General features: G+C 37.4%; 2 protein-coding genes across 5 annotated transcripts; both read right to left on the bottom strand.

Moving 5' to 3' along the window:
• Positions 1-3,426: 3,426 nt before the first annotated feature.
• On the bottom strand, positions 3,427-7,574 carry MRL7-L (Thioredoxin superfamily protein). 3 transcript variants are annotated; one of them, XM_078578530.1, is made up of 6 exons: positions 7,419-7,574; positions 6,138-6,311; positions 5,614-6,071; positions 4,256-4,337; positions 4,058-4,169; positions 3,427-3,785 (listed from the first exon to the last, which is right to left on the bottom strand). In XM_078578530.1, the coding sequence occupies exons 2-6, from the start codon at positions 6,279-6,281 to the stop codon at positions 3,646-3,648; spliced, it is 936 nt and encodes a 311-aa protein (XP_078434656.1). In that variant the 5' UTR covers positions 6,282-6,311; positions 7,419-7,574; the 3' UTR covers positions 3,427-3,645. The 3 variants fall into 3 exon arrangements, with proteins under 3 accessions (XP_078434656.1, XP_078434657.1, XP_078434658.1); XM_078578531.1 differs by having other exon boundaries at positions 5,614-6,066; XM_078578532.1 differs by lacking the exon at positions 7,419-7,574 and having other exon boundaries at positions 5,614-6,066; positions 6,138-6,789.
• Positions 7,575-9,767: 2,193 nt separating this feature from the next.
• LOC144705921 (uncharacterized) lies at positions 9,768-11,854 on the bottom strand. 2 transcript variants are annotated; one of them, XM_078578789.1, is made up of 5 exons: positions 11,652-11,854; positions 11,400-11,431; positions 10,965-11,120; positions 10,689-10,739; positions 9,768-9,994 (listed from the first exon to the last, which is right to left on the bottom strand). In XM_078578789.1, exons 1-5 carry the CDS (start codon positions 11,702-11,704, stop codon positions 9,855-9,857), a joined length of 432 nt encoding a protein of 143 aa, XP_078434915.1. In that variant the 5' UTR covers positions 11,705-11,854; the 3' UTR covers positions 9,768-9,854. The 2 variants fall into 2 exon arrangements, with proteins under 2 accessions (XP_078434915.1, XP_078434916.1); XM_078578790.1 differs by having other exon boundaries at positions 9,768-9,991; positions 11,652-11,853.
• Between the last annotated feature and the right edge of the window lie 1,794 nt (positions 11,855-13,648).

Raw genomic sequence — 13,648 nt, 5'->3', positions numbered from 1 at the left:
GTTCTAAACAAGGTTATGTGACCATTCTAATTTGATTTTTTTCTGTGTAAGTTATTATTGGACAGTTAATCATGCCCCTAGAACCCAAAAGCAACTACCCTTGACATTGATTTAATTTTATAATCTTCTTTGGGTCAATATCCTGTTATACCTATGGAGAATGATCTCATCCTAGTGACACAATCATCTTCATGTACTTTTTTTTCCTTCTCAGCTTGTTGTTTGGAATCCCCCAAATAGATACTCATAGGTTATAATAAAGAAACAATTGCCCATGCACAATATTTTTTTGTTAAGTTTAAAGATCGTTTACAAAACTATGAAATGAATCATCCTGAGTTGCAATTAGACATTATATTATGCATATATTCATAGGGATTCAATCAGAGAAACTATTTACCTGAACAGAACCCAACATAAATCCTTCATGTATCCACACTTTTTTTGGATTATATAGCCTTGATATGGATGAAACTCAACAGATTTCAGCAAGATAAGACTTTGATTGATCAAAATACTTGGCACTGATTGTATCTATCATTTATTGGATTCTAGGGTAAGACATATTGAGCTGCTGCAGGCTTAGATGTATCTACATGACCCTTGGCACATCAAAGTTCCTCCTTCCTCTTGATGAGCTTTATTCATGCTCCATGGTCATAACACCATCTTGATCGTATCAGGAATCGAGATGATTCAAGGGGATAAGGGAGAAGAAGGAGAAGATCCTCGAACAATTCTGGCACGGGTAAATTTGGTTCAAGGCCTTCCCCTATTTATATTAAGTGGGTATTTTTTATAAAAAATTCCAAACTTTTAAGTATATCTTTCGATATCCAAAAGACCATTTGTGTGTGACCCTCCAGGCCTATGTATTAGTCTTCATTAGCCCAATAATATTTATTGTCCTTATAAATTAATTAACTATATTATCATATGGATTAATTAATATCGTATCGATTAACCCCATTGATAGGTCTCCTCGTGTTATAGAAGATACAAAGGAGTGTGTATCGCCTTACTCATGAAACCTGTCTATCATTTGTTACCATGTATGTATAATCCCTCTATTTGGCGCTCCTAGGATGACTAAAAAAATGGCAAATTTTCAAACCATAATCAACATCTCAGTTAGTACTGATGTGTTCATAAATCAATGGAGAACTCTTATCTTGTATTCCTATACCTTAGCTATGGGCTTCATTGCATCATATTCCTTGAGCTGTATCCTCTAATACCAAGGATAGATGATCCATCTTGACTACTCAATCATCTTCATGAATTTTTATTAAACCCAAACTAAGATTTTTTAGAATTCTATTACTAGGAACTCAGAGGACATAGTATAAAGAACAAGTGTCCATCCATAAGATGTCTTGGTCTCTCAGATCTAAGGGCCACTTACAAAACCATGACATTAATCAGCATGATTGAGAGTGTGATATAATACCATTCATGGATTGATGCAAATCAATCAAGTGAGCTATTTTCGATAAAGAGAAACCATTATCTATCCTAAGTGTCTCCACACTGATGGTTACAAGACTAGTCATACGCGTCATATGAGTAAGACTCGATAGTGTTATTCTATCTGAATACTTTGATGTCCTTATTGAGTATCTTTCAAAGATGACTACTTAGAACACATACTTAAAGATTAGTGACCTATGTATTATGGTCTCATTGTAAGTCACTATGTTGAGTCATGTAGTCATGCACTTCATTATAAGCATCACGCATGCACTATAATGAATTTATCGTATTAATGAACAATGAACGTGATGTGCAACATGTGATTGGTTTGATAGCCACATATATTTCCATCACACTAATGGCTATAGGATCTCTCATACTCCTCATATGAGTGGACGGAAAAATATTATTCTACCCAAATCTTTTGATGCTCTTCTTGAATATCATTTTAAATCATGTTTAAATACAAGTGATCACTTTATTATGATCACATAAAAATTACTTAGTCACGACACGTATTAAAGGATTTTATTATTTACATCATAAAAAGTAATTATGAATAAAAAAGTGTTCAATGAACATAAACATAATATTGGAGTGAGAGTGGCTTGTTGCCCACATGAATACAACGGCTAAAATTTGGAGAAAGGATGAATAGCTTGATTATTCTGATTTTTGAGAATTTATTTAGCCTAATGAAATTATATATTCATCTCATTTACCATTTCTATTTTTCTTTTTCAGTTAGTTCTAATATGCTTGACTTGATTAGGAGATAACCCATCATGTATTGTAAAAAAAATTATACCTTGAGTTCTAAGAGTTTCTATAACCAATATGAACTAATCTTCACTGATATTGAACACATATCTCAGCACCAAAGCCCTTTCACAAAATCCGGAGATTATCATCCACTATAAGTTTCAACTGACTTTGAATATTCTTATTTTATTTTCCTTGGGTTTGATTACAATCAATAGTGACCTTCCTTAGTTTGTTATAATAGCCAAGTAGCACATGTATATTCAAGATGTTATCTACCTAGCAATCATTAATGAAAAATGATTGTGTACTATTAATGAACAACTATGGTAGATTACCTAGAATTTTCTTCATTTTCTAGCCATACTATTATATGTTTTTTAAAACTAAAATCACATCAATAATATCATATAACATAATATTAATAATTTTTGCATGAGAAATGATAATACATGGTGACTTGAGATGTAAATATTCATAAGAAATGATATTAGACCTTTGTTCATATCAGCATAATAGATTGCAAGTTCACTTAATGAAATGGATGTATTATCATTTCGGACGACAGACTATATAAACTAGATTGACTGTATCATGTGATTTATTATCAAAAGCAGGTGTCATCTGGCTGAATATTTACAGCTGAGAATAGATAGTCCATCTCACCCAAAATAGCCAGTGTTATCATCTCAATTATATGATATTTTATCCTCATTTATTGGTTATGATAATTTAGCCAAACAATAAGGACATGGACTCATTTCCAAAGGCAAGTGAGAAGTTGCAGAATCCCAATATGAATAAGAATGCTATTGTTATTTATAAGTCTTGGTAGTGGGATCTATTTAGGGCTGAAAGTAACCAAGCAAGGGGAGATCAAGCAAATTTATGGAATACTGAGTCTGATATAAAAAAATTCAGAGAATTCAGTACCCTAATTGGAGATGCCATAATTTGAGAAAGTACCCCCAAAAGATGTATAAACAATTCAAATATCGTCTTCTTGCCCTGTAGTTTTGGAAGGAGATGGAATCAATTCTTGGGACGAAGCAAATAAATGTAAGTTGTGAGTTGACGTAAAAGAGAGCTCGAAATAATAAAAAAACATCGAATAGAGGTGTCCATACTCATGGAAATGGATGCACTTCAAAGTCTCATGATTTTGAGTTTACATACGTCTAATCAAACTCCTTAACAGACAACCTTCACTTAGTATTTTGCACCACGGTAATTCTACAATAATGAGTTTCCACATTTTTGTCTTCACAAATTACTTCTACAACCAAAATTGATAACAAGCCTGACAAACAAACCAATTAAATGCACCCAAGATTAACTCCCAGAAAACAGAAAACTCTTCCCCATCAACTCTACTTTACTATCACTTGCATGCAGGCAGGATAGCTAGCCTTACACGAGACTCTCTTCCGATGGTAGAGAAGGAATCTTCTCTTGACTTTGGCCAGCAGTTTTTTCCAACCATGGGGGACGGACTGCATTGTAGTAGAAGAATGCCATCATCTTAGACCATTCCTCTGCGGTTCGAACAACTGCAAAAACTTGGAATTTTCAGAGACCGAGAGAAATTGTTAAGGATCTTATCTTAACTTAATGGAGCTTGAAATATGTATCCAACCAAGTTCAATAATCCACCAAGAGTAAAGGGATGAGAGTAAACAAAATGAAAAATTAGCGTTGTTCTACAAGCTTCCACAAAGCTCCTAGAACATTAATGTTCTAAATAAAACACTAATGTTCTAGAAGCTTCTTGGAATTTATTCCAGAAAGAGATCAATATATGTCAGTTCTTCCTCCGGAGTACCTTTGTCTCGGTGAAGAATCTTTCCCGCCTTTGTAAAGACGATCTCCGGAAAGTTGGAGACGCCAAGAACCGATGCTAGATCTTGCTCAACAACTGCATCAACAGCAGCACACTGCAAGAAGATTTTGTGTGCATGAACATTAGCCACAGAGAGAAATAATAACTCACGAAGCTGGAGATCCCTGAAACAATCCGAACCCTGGGTGAAGGTAGTCCACTCTCCCAGAACATCTGCACAGCTTTCTCCAGCTCGAGCCGGGCTCTCTCGTTTTCCCGTGGCCTAGTAGAAAATCCCAGAGCTTGATGATGTTGATCATGAAGAAAGATGATGATGATGGTGATGATGCTGACAAAGAAGATGATGATGACGGTGGTGATGATGCTGATAAAGAAGACGAAAGCAACAGATGTTCATAATAACGAAAGATAATGATGATGATGATGATGATGGTAATGATGCTGATAAAGAAGAAGAAAGCAACAGATGTTCATAATAAGGAAAGATAATGATGATGATGATGATGGTGATATTGGTGATAAAGAAGAAGAAAGCAACAGATGTTCATAATAACAAAAGCTAATGATGATGATGATGATGATGATGGTGATGACGCTGATAAAGAAGAAGAAAGCAACAGATGTTCATAATAACAAAAGCTGATGATGATGATGATGGTGATGATGCTGATAAATAAGAAGAAAGCAACAAATGTTCATAATAACAAAAAATGATGATGATGATGGTGATGATGCTGATAAATAAGAAGAAAGCAACAGATGTTCATAATAATGAAAGATGATGATGATGATGACGGTGATGATGATGATAGAGAAGAATAGAGCAATAGATGTTCATAATAACGAAAGATGGTGATGATGATGATAATGAATAAACAATGACGATGCCGTCGATGATATGGAAGAAAACGATAATGAGGCTGATTATAATGATGACGATGGGAAATAATACGAAGAAGATGACGATGGGAAATAATACGAAGAAGATGACGATAATGAAGAAATTCTAGTGATAACAGTAAGATGATGACGATGATGAAGAAATACTAGTACGAACAGTAAGATGATGACGATGATAAAGAATAATTGGAAGAAGATGATGATGACTAGGACGAGGATGAGGACAAGGACAATGAGGAGGTTGATGATGATGATGCTGATGACGACCACGAAGAAGAAGAAGACGATGATGATGATGATGATGATGATGGAGAGAACCATCCGATCTCTTGTATCTGTCGTGGACAAGGAGAACAATAGGGTTAATAACAGTAAGATGATGACAACGATGAAGAATAATTGGAAGAAGATGACGATGACTAGGACGACGATGAGGACAAGGACAATGAGGAGGTTGATGATGATAATGCTGATGACGACCACGAAGAAGAAGACGACGACGACAATGATGATGATGGTGGTGGTGATGATTATAATGATGATGATGATGATGATGATGATGATGATGATGATGCTGATGATGGTGATGATGATGATGATGCTGATGATGGTGATGATGAAGGAGAGAACCATTCAACCTCTTGTATCTGTTGTGGACAAGGATAACAAGAGGGTTGAAATCTCTAAACACCGTGTCCTCCCATTCGTTGGCTGTAACATCCCTCATGGGTTTGATGTAATCGTCATCCTGCCAGACAATCTCCTCGCCGCCATCATCATCCCCATCATCATCATCCGCCTTCTTCCTGTTCTTGATGGTGATCTTGTTGAAGAACTGGTTGAAGTTGAATCCCCATCCGTCGGCGTCATCCGGCCAATCGGGGTCGTCCTCTTCCACCACCAGCGGGTACTCTGCGAGCAGCTTCTCCATCTTCCGCCGGCGTTCGTCCGCGTCGTCCTCTTCGTCAACGTCCGGCACCGAACCGATCACCTGGCGGATCTTCCTTCTCCACTCTCTCCTCTCTTCTTCGTCCATTTCGAACGGGTCGGACCCGTCGGAGAGTTCATCCTCGCTTACCCTCTTGAAAGCTCTAATCTTTGCGATGAAATTTCATCAGGAAAGAGCCCCCATGAACTTAGATTTGAGGAGAAGGAAACGTACCGGAGAGTTGAAGAGAGTTGAAGAGGATGATGGACATCGACGGCTGGCATTGAAGGCGACGGAGCTCGAAGAAGGGCGAGAGAAGGCGCTGCCTTCGAGAGGAAGAGAAGAGAATGGAACGCCGAGAGGGCTTCGTAACGCCATCGGGAGAAGCTCTCTTTCTTCTTTCTATCTCTGCATGGGTGAGTAATTAGTAGAGATTTGTGTGGGTTGAGTTGTTTTTTTTTCAACGAAAGAGGAGAAAGTTTTCGGGAGAGTAAGCTGAAGAGGATGGTATTGTTGAAGGAATAGAATGAAATTAATTGATCTCGGGTAGGCAATTCCGCGAACGGGTGGTGAGTGAATCGAGACCCAGGAATTTAGAGAGAGAGAGAGGGAGACAATTGGGAGATGCAGAGAGATTAGAATTGGCTGAAAGAGAGTAGGGGAGGGAGAGGATTGACAAAGAGAGACTGAGACGGAATTGACAAAGAGAGGAGAGGGGGGGCGAGAGAATTGACAAAGAAGAGAGATAGAGAAAGAGAGGAGAGAGAGAGAGAGAATGAGAGGAGAGAAGGAGAGGAGAGAGAGAGAGAAAGAGAAAGAGAGGAGAGAGAGAGAGAGAAAGAGAGGAGGGAAGGAGAGAGAGAGAGAAAGAAAGAGAATTGACAAAAGAGAGAGAGAGAAAGAGGGGGGAGAGAGATAGAGGGGGAGAAAGAGAGAATTGATAAAGAAGAGAGAGAAAGAGAGGACGGGAGGAGAGAGAGAGAGAGAAAGAAAGAGAATTGACAAAAAAGAGAGAGAGAAAGAGGGGGGAGAGAGATAGAGGGGGAGAAAGAGAGAATTGATAAAGAAGAGAGAGAAAGAGAGGAGAGAGAGAGAAAGAGAGAGAGCTATAGAGAGAATTGACGAAGAAGAGAGAGAGCTAGAGAGAGAATTGACGAAGAAGAGAGAGAGAATTGACAAAGAAGAAAGAGAGCTAGAGAGAGAATTGACGAAGAAGAGAGTGAGTTAGAGAGAGAACTGACGAAGAAGAGAGAAAGAGAGAATTGACAAATAAGAGAAAGAGAGCTAGAGAGAGAATTGACGAAGAAGAGAGAGAGAGAATCGACAAAGAAGAGAGAGAGCTAGAGAGAGAATTGACGAAGAAGAGAGAGAGAGAGAGAGAGAGAGAGAGAGAGAGAGAATTGACAAAGAACAGAGAGAGCTAGAGAGAGAATTGACCAAGAATAGGGAGAGAATTGACAAAGAAGAGAGAGAGAGAGAGAGAGAGAGAGAGAGAATTAGCAGATGGAAGCAAACCTTCGTGAGTGCAGAAGGGTAAGGACGAACGCTGCACAGAGACGATTCTCACAAAAATAGTTTCAACGCTTTTTCAAGCAAAACCCTGAAATACTACCCCTGTGCCCCGAATACGGATATAGTCCAGCGCCTATCTTCTGCTTTCCGCATATTAGTCCAAAGTCCTAGGCCTATAACACAGTCCAGCAATTCAGTAGTTCCTAAACTGCCCATGGAAAGACCAACTTAGTAAATATCATAACATTTTAGCCTAAACAGATCATAACACTTTAGCCTCACTAATTTTTGCCCTAAACATCTAGTGAAAGGGCCTGAATACTAATCATTTGTATTTCCCTATCCAGGATGCCGATATCAGGATGGATGCTGCTTTCGGAGACGGAATTGAAGAAAAAGACGTCCACCCCATCCGGTATCCTGATTTCGGTATCCATCTCCATGTTGACATCCGATATCATCTTTATGCTTGGATGCTGATGTCGGATACCGGTTTTGGATGTTGAGATTTCCAATATCTGACATTATTTTCAAAACAATTTATTACAAAATAGAGTTTTATTACAACATTTTAACATTTTTTTATTAATGCTCTGTCAAAAAAAAGTATTATATTAGGACTTCTATAAAAATGATCCTAAGTTTGTAAATTTAAGTTAGAAATCTTTACTATTCTCATTTTTCAAATAACGTTTTGACATCTGACTTTTCATTTTGTTAACTTGGACGATTTCTTGAGTTTATTATTATATCTATTTCATTATTTTCCTCTCTATAGTTGGGTAGTTAACTTATCTTTTTTTTACTTTAGCCTCTTTACTGTTAAAATCTGTCTCTTCTTTTGTTCATGTCTATGTGACTTTACCGTGTAACTGTTTTTGGTAAATGTGATTTCCTTTTAGAAAATATTATGTGGCTCTGTTTCTACATGAATCAATTAGCGGTGCAATTTTTCATTAGGCAATTTAATTAATTTTTTATTTATTGCTTATTTTCTTCCTCACCTAGTTTACTGCTCATTTTACGGCGACAAACAGGTAAGTACACATACTTGATGCAATGTATACGAATACTTTTTTTTAAAAGAATAAATGAGACCCAGCTGACAAAGATGACGACTGATAGATAGGTATCAAATTGCCAGTCAAACTTTAGAAATGACAATGTTAAAGTTTTTCTATTTGTTTAGCTTGAACCTGCTATTGAAATTTCAGAGTTTTATTTATAAAATTATTATAATTATTATATTTGTTCAAATGTTCTTGTAATTCAGAGAATTCATTAAAATGTTAATAATTTATTTCATAACCATTGAATACAATCATCACTAAAATTTAATGAGTTATTTTGATGATACATGAATTATACATTTAATGAGATTAAATCAAATATATTAGTTAGTGCAGTCATATTTTGTACACCTCGACCTTGTCCACTCAATATAAAGACTAATTTGAAATAAATTTTACTTATCGCTTAGTATCTCATGTTAATTGGTCTAATTACAATTTTGATTCAGAATGTAAGATGTTTATGTCAAATAATAATTAATGTGGTTAGATCTTAAAATTCTGAATTTAGAATTGAATAATATAATTTAGAATTGAATTGAATTACTGTCGCTAATTAAATTATTTTAAAGTTTTTTTAGAGCATTGATGCATGTTTTTTACCGTCTCCATATGCATTAACCATAGAGGCAATGCAAAAATGGGGCAGGACATCCAGGACCTCGATGAGACAACAAAAGACAACTTAGTCCGGCATGGACTTACAAATCTACACATCTTGCTAATATCTAATATTAGGAAAACGAACTCCAACATAAAAGATCCAGTATAGATAAATTCAAATGATGATGATATCTTTCCCAGTATCCAATATAGTCAACTGACACTGACTTTTTTTTTCAGATATTTGATATGGGAGCATAAGATATTGGATATCAGGACTAATACTACTGGGCAAACACTACTGAACATAAAAATTATTTCGAGAGAGAAATAGATCATAAAGCAGAGTATAAATACTGTCCCATAAATACAGTATCCTCAAAGGCCCATGCCTGGCGCCGATAGACATTATAGATTATTTTTAAACAAGAAAATATAGTAAATATTTGTGATGATGAATCAGGATGTTGGACAAGATATCAGGACGGATATCACAGAGCAAACACTACTGATCATAAATATTAGTGGGAGAGAGAAACATATCATGACGATGAATAAGAATATTGGCCCATTAATAAAATTTATCGAGATAGATACTATTGATTTTTTTAAAGAAATATATATATAAATATATACAGAAAAATTTATATTGAAGAATCAGGATGTTGGAGAAGAGAGATAGTGATACTCCAAGTGCCATACCCTGAAGGATACTAAGAGAGAGAGAGATTACAGCCCATATAAGATTGTTGGCCCAAATGGAATATCAGCCAAAGTTCTCGGATCCTGAAGAGAGAGAACCATGATATGCACGCCGTAGCTCAGCCAAGAAGTCCACTTGATGAGGGAGATTGAACTGACCCCAGGCTGGTCCACCGGCTCCACCGTACAAAACCGGTTTGTCTGCTTTTATTGTTTTTCAAAAAAAATAAATAGAAATATCAATCACACATTCCCTGGTCCCATAATTTACCTCCAAGTGAAACAATTACCTCCAAACCTGATCCCAATGTATCATCAGAACATTGGACATACACGATAATTAAACATGGTCATCCATTTTAAACTGTGCTGGAATTCTCTACACAGAGAAACTAATCCACTCTAATTCAAGAATTTATAAGAGAGAGCAATAGGAATCTGCCTCTTCAACCAAGCCATTAACTTTGTGGACTAATTATAATTGAGCCTGACGATGTTCTTTTTTTATGGAAGGAAAGGGGGAGACAACCTGGAATCCATGATCAACACATCGATGATGTTGATGGAGAGTGGACGAAGATGATGATGATGATGATGATGATGGTGACAAGATTTCCAAGAGCATTCATTATCACTGCCACTGTCATCCTATTTCCCAGATCCGTCATTGTCAGCCATCAATTGCAAGCTCAAATGGAGCATTTACTCATGTCATCCATCTGTTGAATTTTTCATCATCATTGTCATCGTCATTTGTTCACGCCTAAACATGGGTAATAACTATGATGACAAGATTCGAGAATTCGAATGACAAAGTCTTCATATCCACCAACCCAAACAAAAGTTAGTCAAAGAGAACATCTTTATGTCAATCTTAATTCTAATAAAGCATGCTCACCTTGTCGATCTGCGGCTGGGTCATTACAGGATTGAAGCGCATTTGCCCAACCTGTAGACAAATCAATAAATGAATAATTCTTCACATTAATAAAATTTAAATTTGATAATGCACAGATAACATAGATGACATGTGATACGAAAAAACACGAAACCCAGATCATTACTAGAAGAAAACTCTCACTGCGTAAGACGGATTGAAACATTTGAATTTAAAAGTTGGAAGCGAATTTCAATAAAAATGATTCCCTGGAAATCAAGAGTTTAAAATGCTTACGTTCTCTCAGCCATCTTGCGGCATTGCTGCCCGCGCACCCATCAATCGGAATCGCCATAGATGGCTTTTCTTTCTGACCAGTAGGGAAATTTCTTGACTGGTACTGAATATTTTCTGCGTCATGGCCGGAAGCATAATTTAACCTTTCCAACCGATCTGTCAACAGAGGGATTACGAACAAAATAAATTAACCTACAAAATCAATGGCGTTATAAATGGACAAAGACGCGAATCCCAGACAGAAAATTGCTACCGATTCATAACCCCAAAAATCTTCCCGCAGCGTCCCAAAATCATCAAATAAATGTGATAAAACAGGAAGAAATATTAGCAAAAACAAGCGGAATGCCGACTGCGGGCAAAATTTTTTGCAAAAGAATATTTGGATTTTTTCTCTTAATTGCAAGAATATTAAGAAGAGTTATCAGAAACGACCTCCAGACTTCCGCCGACCGAGCGAGCGATTCCTGAATCAAAATTAAAGAAAATACATCAGAGCCAGAATGATCCCCACTAAAAGAAGTCAATTTCACGGACGAATTATTCCAAGAAAACAACGCAAAAACCCTAGCAATCAAGGTCATCAACAGCTTAACCGTGCAAAAGCCCAAGATTCCAAAAATCGAGAGGAAACTTGGAATCAAAATTGGTTCCGCGAAGAAGGATGAAAAAAGAACCGTAAAATACCGTTGGAACGGAGGAGCGTATCGTGCGATGCTCTCGGCGACGTTCTCCGGCATCTTCGTCAACGATTGAGGGATTCCCAGAACCAAAAAATTCAAAAATCTTCAATTCGGGAACAATGGGAAGTACTCTTCCTCGAGAAAGATGAGATCTTTGCCGACGGGTCTCGTCTTCTGCCCGTCGGCGACGATCATCCGGCCAGCAGGCAAGCACTTCCGACATAAATTACCCAAGTTCGAGCTCGATGAACGGGACGGGACAAACGCGTCACGCGTCCCCGTCCCGTTACCGGCTACTGAGACAGTGAGACGTAGAGAAGGTCGTGCGGTGCGGTGCGAAATTTCGCACGGTTTGTGCGAATTTTCGCTTGCAGCAAAGGCACAATGCGATGTACGGTGCGAAATCGTGCGGTAATTCGCAACTCACATCGCACATGTTCGTACAAAATCAGACCGCTCGCAGTACGCCTTTGTTCTTATTACCGAAAATTAGCATATTTGCTGCTGTACGGTGCAGTGTGTGAATATTCAGTGCAAAGTACGGTGCAAAAATCGCACCACACAATCACACAATGAAATTTCGGTCGCGTGTTTGGACCTTTTCTAGCATATTACAATTTTTATTGCATATTTTTGGATCCCACATTAAAAATTATAAATGTTTGAAGAATATTCTATTGCTTGCCTTTTTTTTGAAAAAAAATATATTCTTGGGGCCCACTTGGTACCAGGTTCAATCACATTGGATGTGGACGGGACGGGAATCAAGTGTGTGTCACTAGTTCACATCCTGCCTCTTGTCTGGCAGGCACCAATGCATATGCTTTGAGAGTCTGTCTAGAACTTACTAATTTAAGTAATGAGGTCCTGAGCGCAACTTGCTGGAGATTGAGGGCAATAGACCGCCACATCTTAGATTTGACATAGTGCAAGTCTGGGGAACATCTACAGAATTCACCCATTTGGGATATCTTGGAGAGAGCCTACTCCCAGGGATGGTGTGAAAGTTCACCACAAGTGGACAAATTTCTGGCTGCCCTGAACCCCTGGGCAGTTATAGGGCCGAATCAGAAAATTCAATAATTAAATTAGAATAATAATAAAATTTAATATGATAAAGTTACTATTTTAAAGTCCTAAATACAATTTATTTCTCTGGTAAATTTATTGTGAATTGCCAAGGCTTGGAAGGGATGTAATAGCAAAAGGATGGAATGAGAATGTAAGGGGTGGAACGGGTCAAAGGAAAGGTGTGAAAGGTATGATTTGGGTGGAATGGGCGAACTGGCGAAAGGGGGTGGAACATGATGGAATGGGGAGGAATATGGTAGAATGGGGGGGCATAAGACAAGGAGGTGGAAGAAAAGATGTGGAATGGAGGTGGTGGTAGTGAGCTTGCATTTGTAGTCATAGATGGGGTTAAGCAAGAAGGAAAGGCCAAACGAAAGAAACAGAGAACTCAATGGCAAATTGACGGGCTTTCAAGTCACAGGTCTTGGAAAAACCAAGGAGCAAATCATTTTCCCTCCAAAAGAGGAGCACAAATTTTAAGTGATGATGGCCTCCACTAATTAGGAAAGAGAATAAAATGTAGATGAAAGTGATTAAGAAATAAAAGAGCATTGTATTTGGTCTACTCCATGTATAAATAGTCTTTCCAAGATACAAGTTATTCCACCTGGTTGTTGCAAGTGTTTTGAAGTTTTCATTCATTCATCTTCCTCTTCTTATATTGAAAAATGCAATCATGTAAAAATAGACGATACTATTTGGAGAGAGGTGTCAGAGGTTCAAAAGATGAGCATTGACATATTAAGAAGTAATTTTACTATTTCCCCTATCTATTTCAATTTTCTTATTTTCCTTCAATTCCTCTTTATATCCCTGCCCAAATCTACCCCTTTTAGCGTATAGAATCCATCCCTTTATCTCTCAAAAAATCTAAATTTTATGTAATATTTCTATATCAGAAAATTTAATAAGAAAATCCTCCATCTATGC

This window comes from Wolffia australiana, chromosome 7, assembly GCF_029677425.1.
Source record: "Wolffia australiana isolate 7733 chromosome 7, ASM2967742v1".
In the NCBI taxonomy this organism is placed as follows: domain Eukaryota; kingdom Viridiplantae; phylum Streptophyta; class Magnoliopsida; order Alismatales; family Araceae; genus Wolffia; species Wolffia australiana.
The sequence above is the reverse complement of the archived record's forward strand: the minus strand, read 5'-3'. Positions and strand labels throughout refer to the sequence as shown.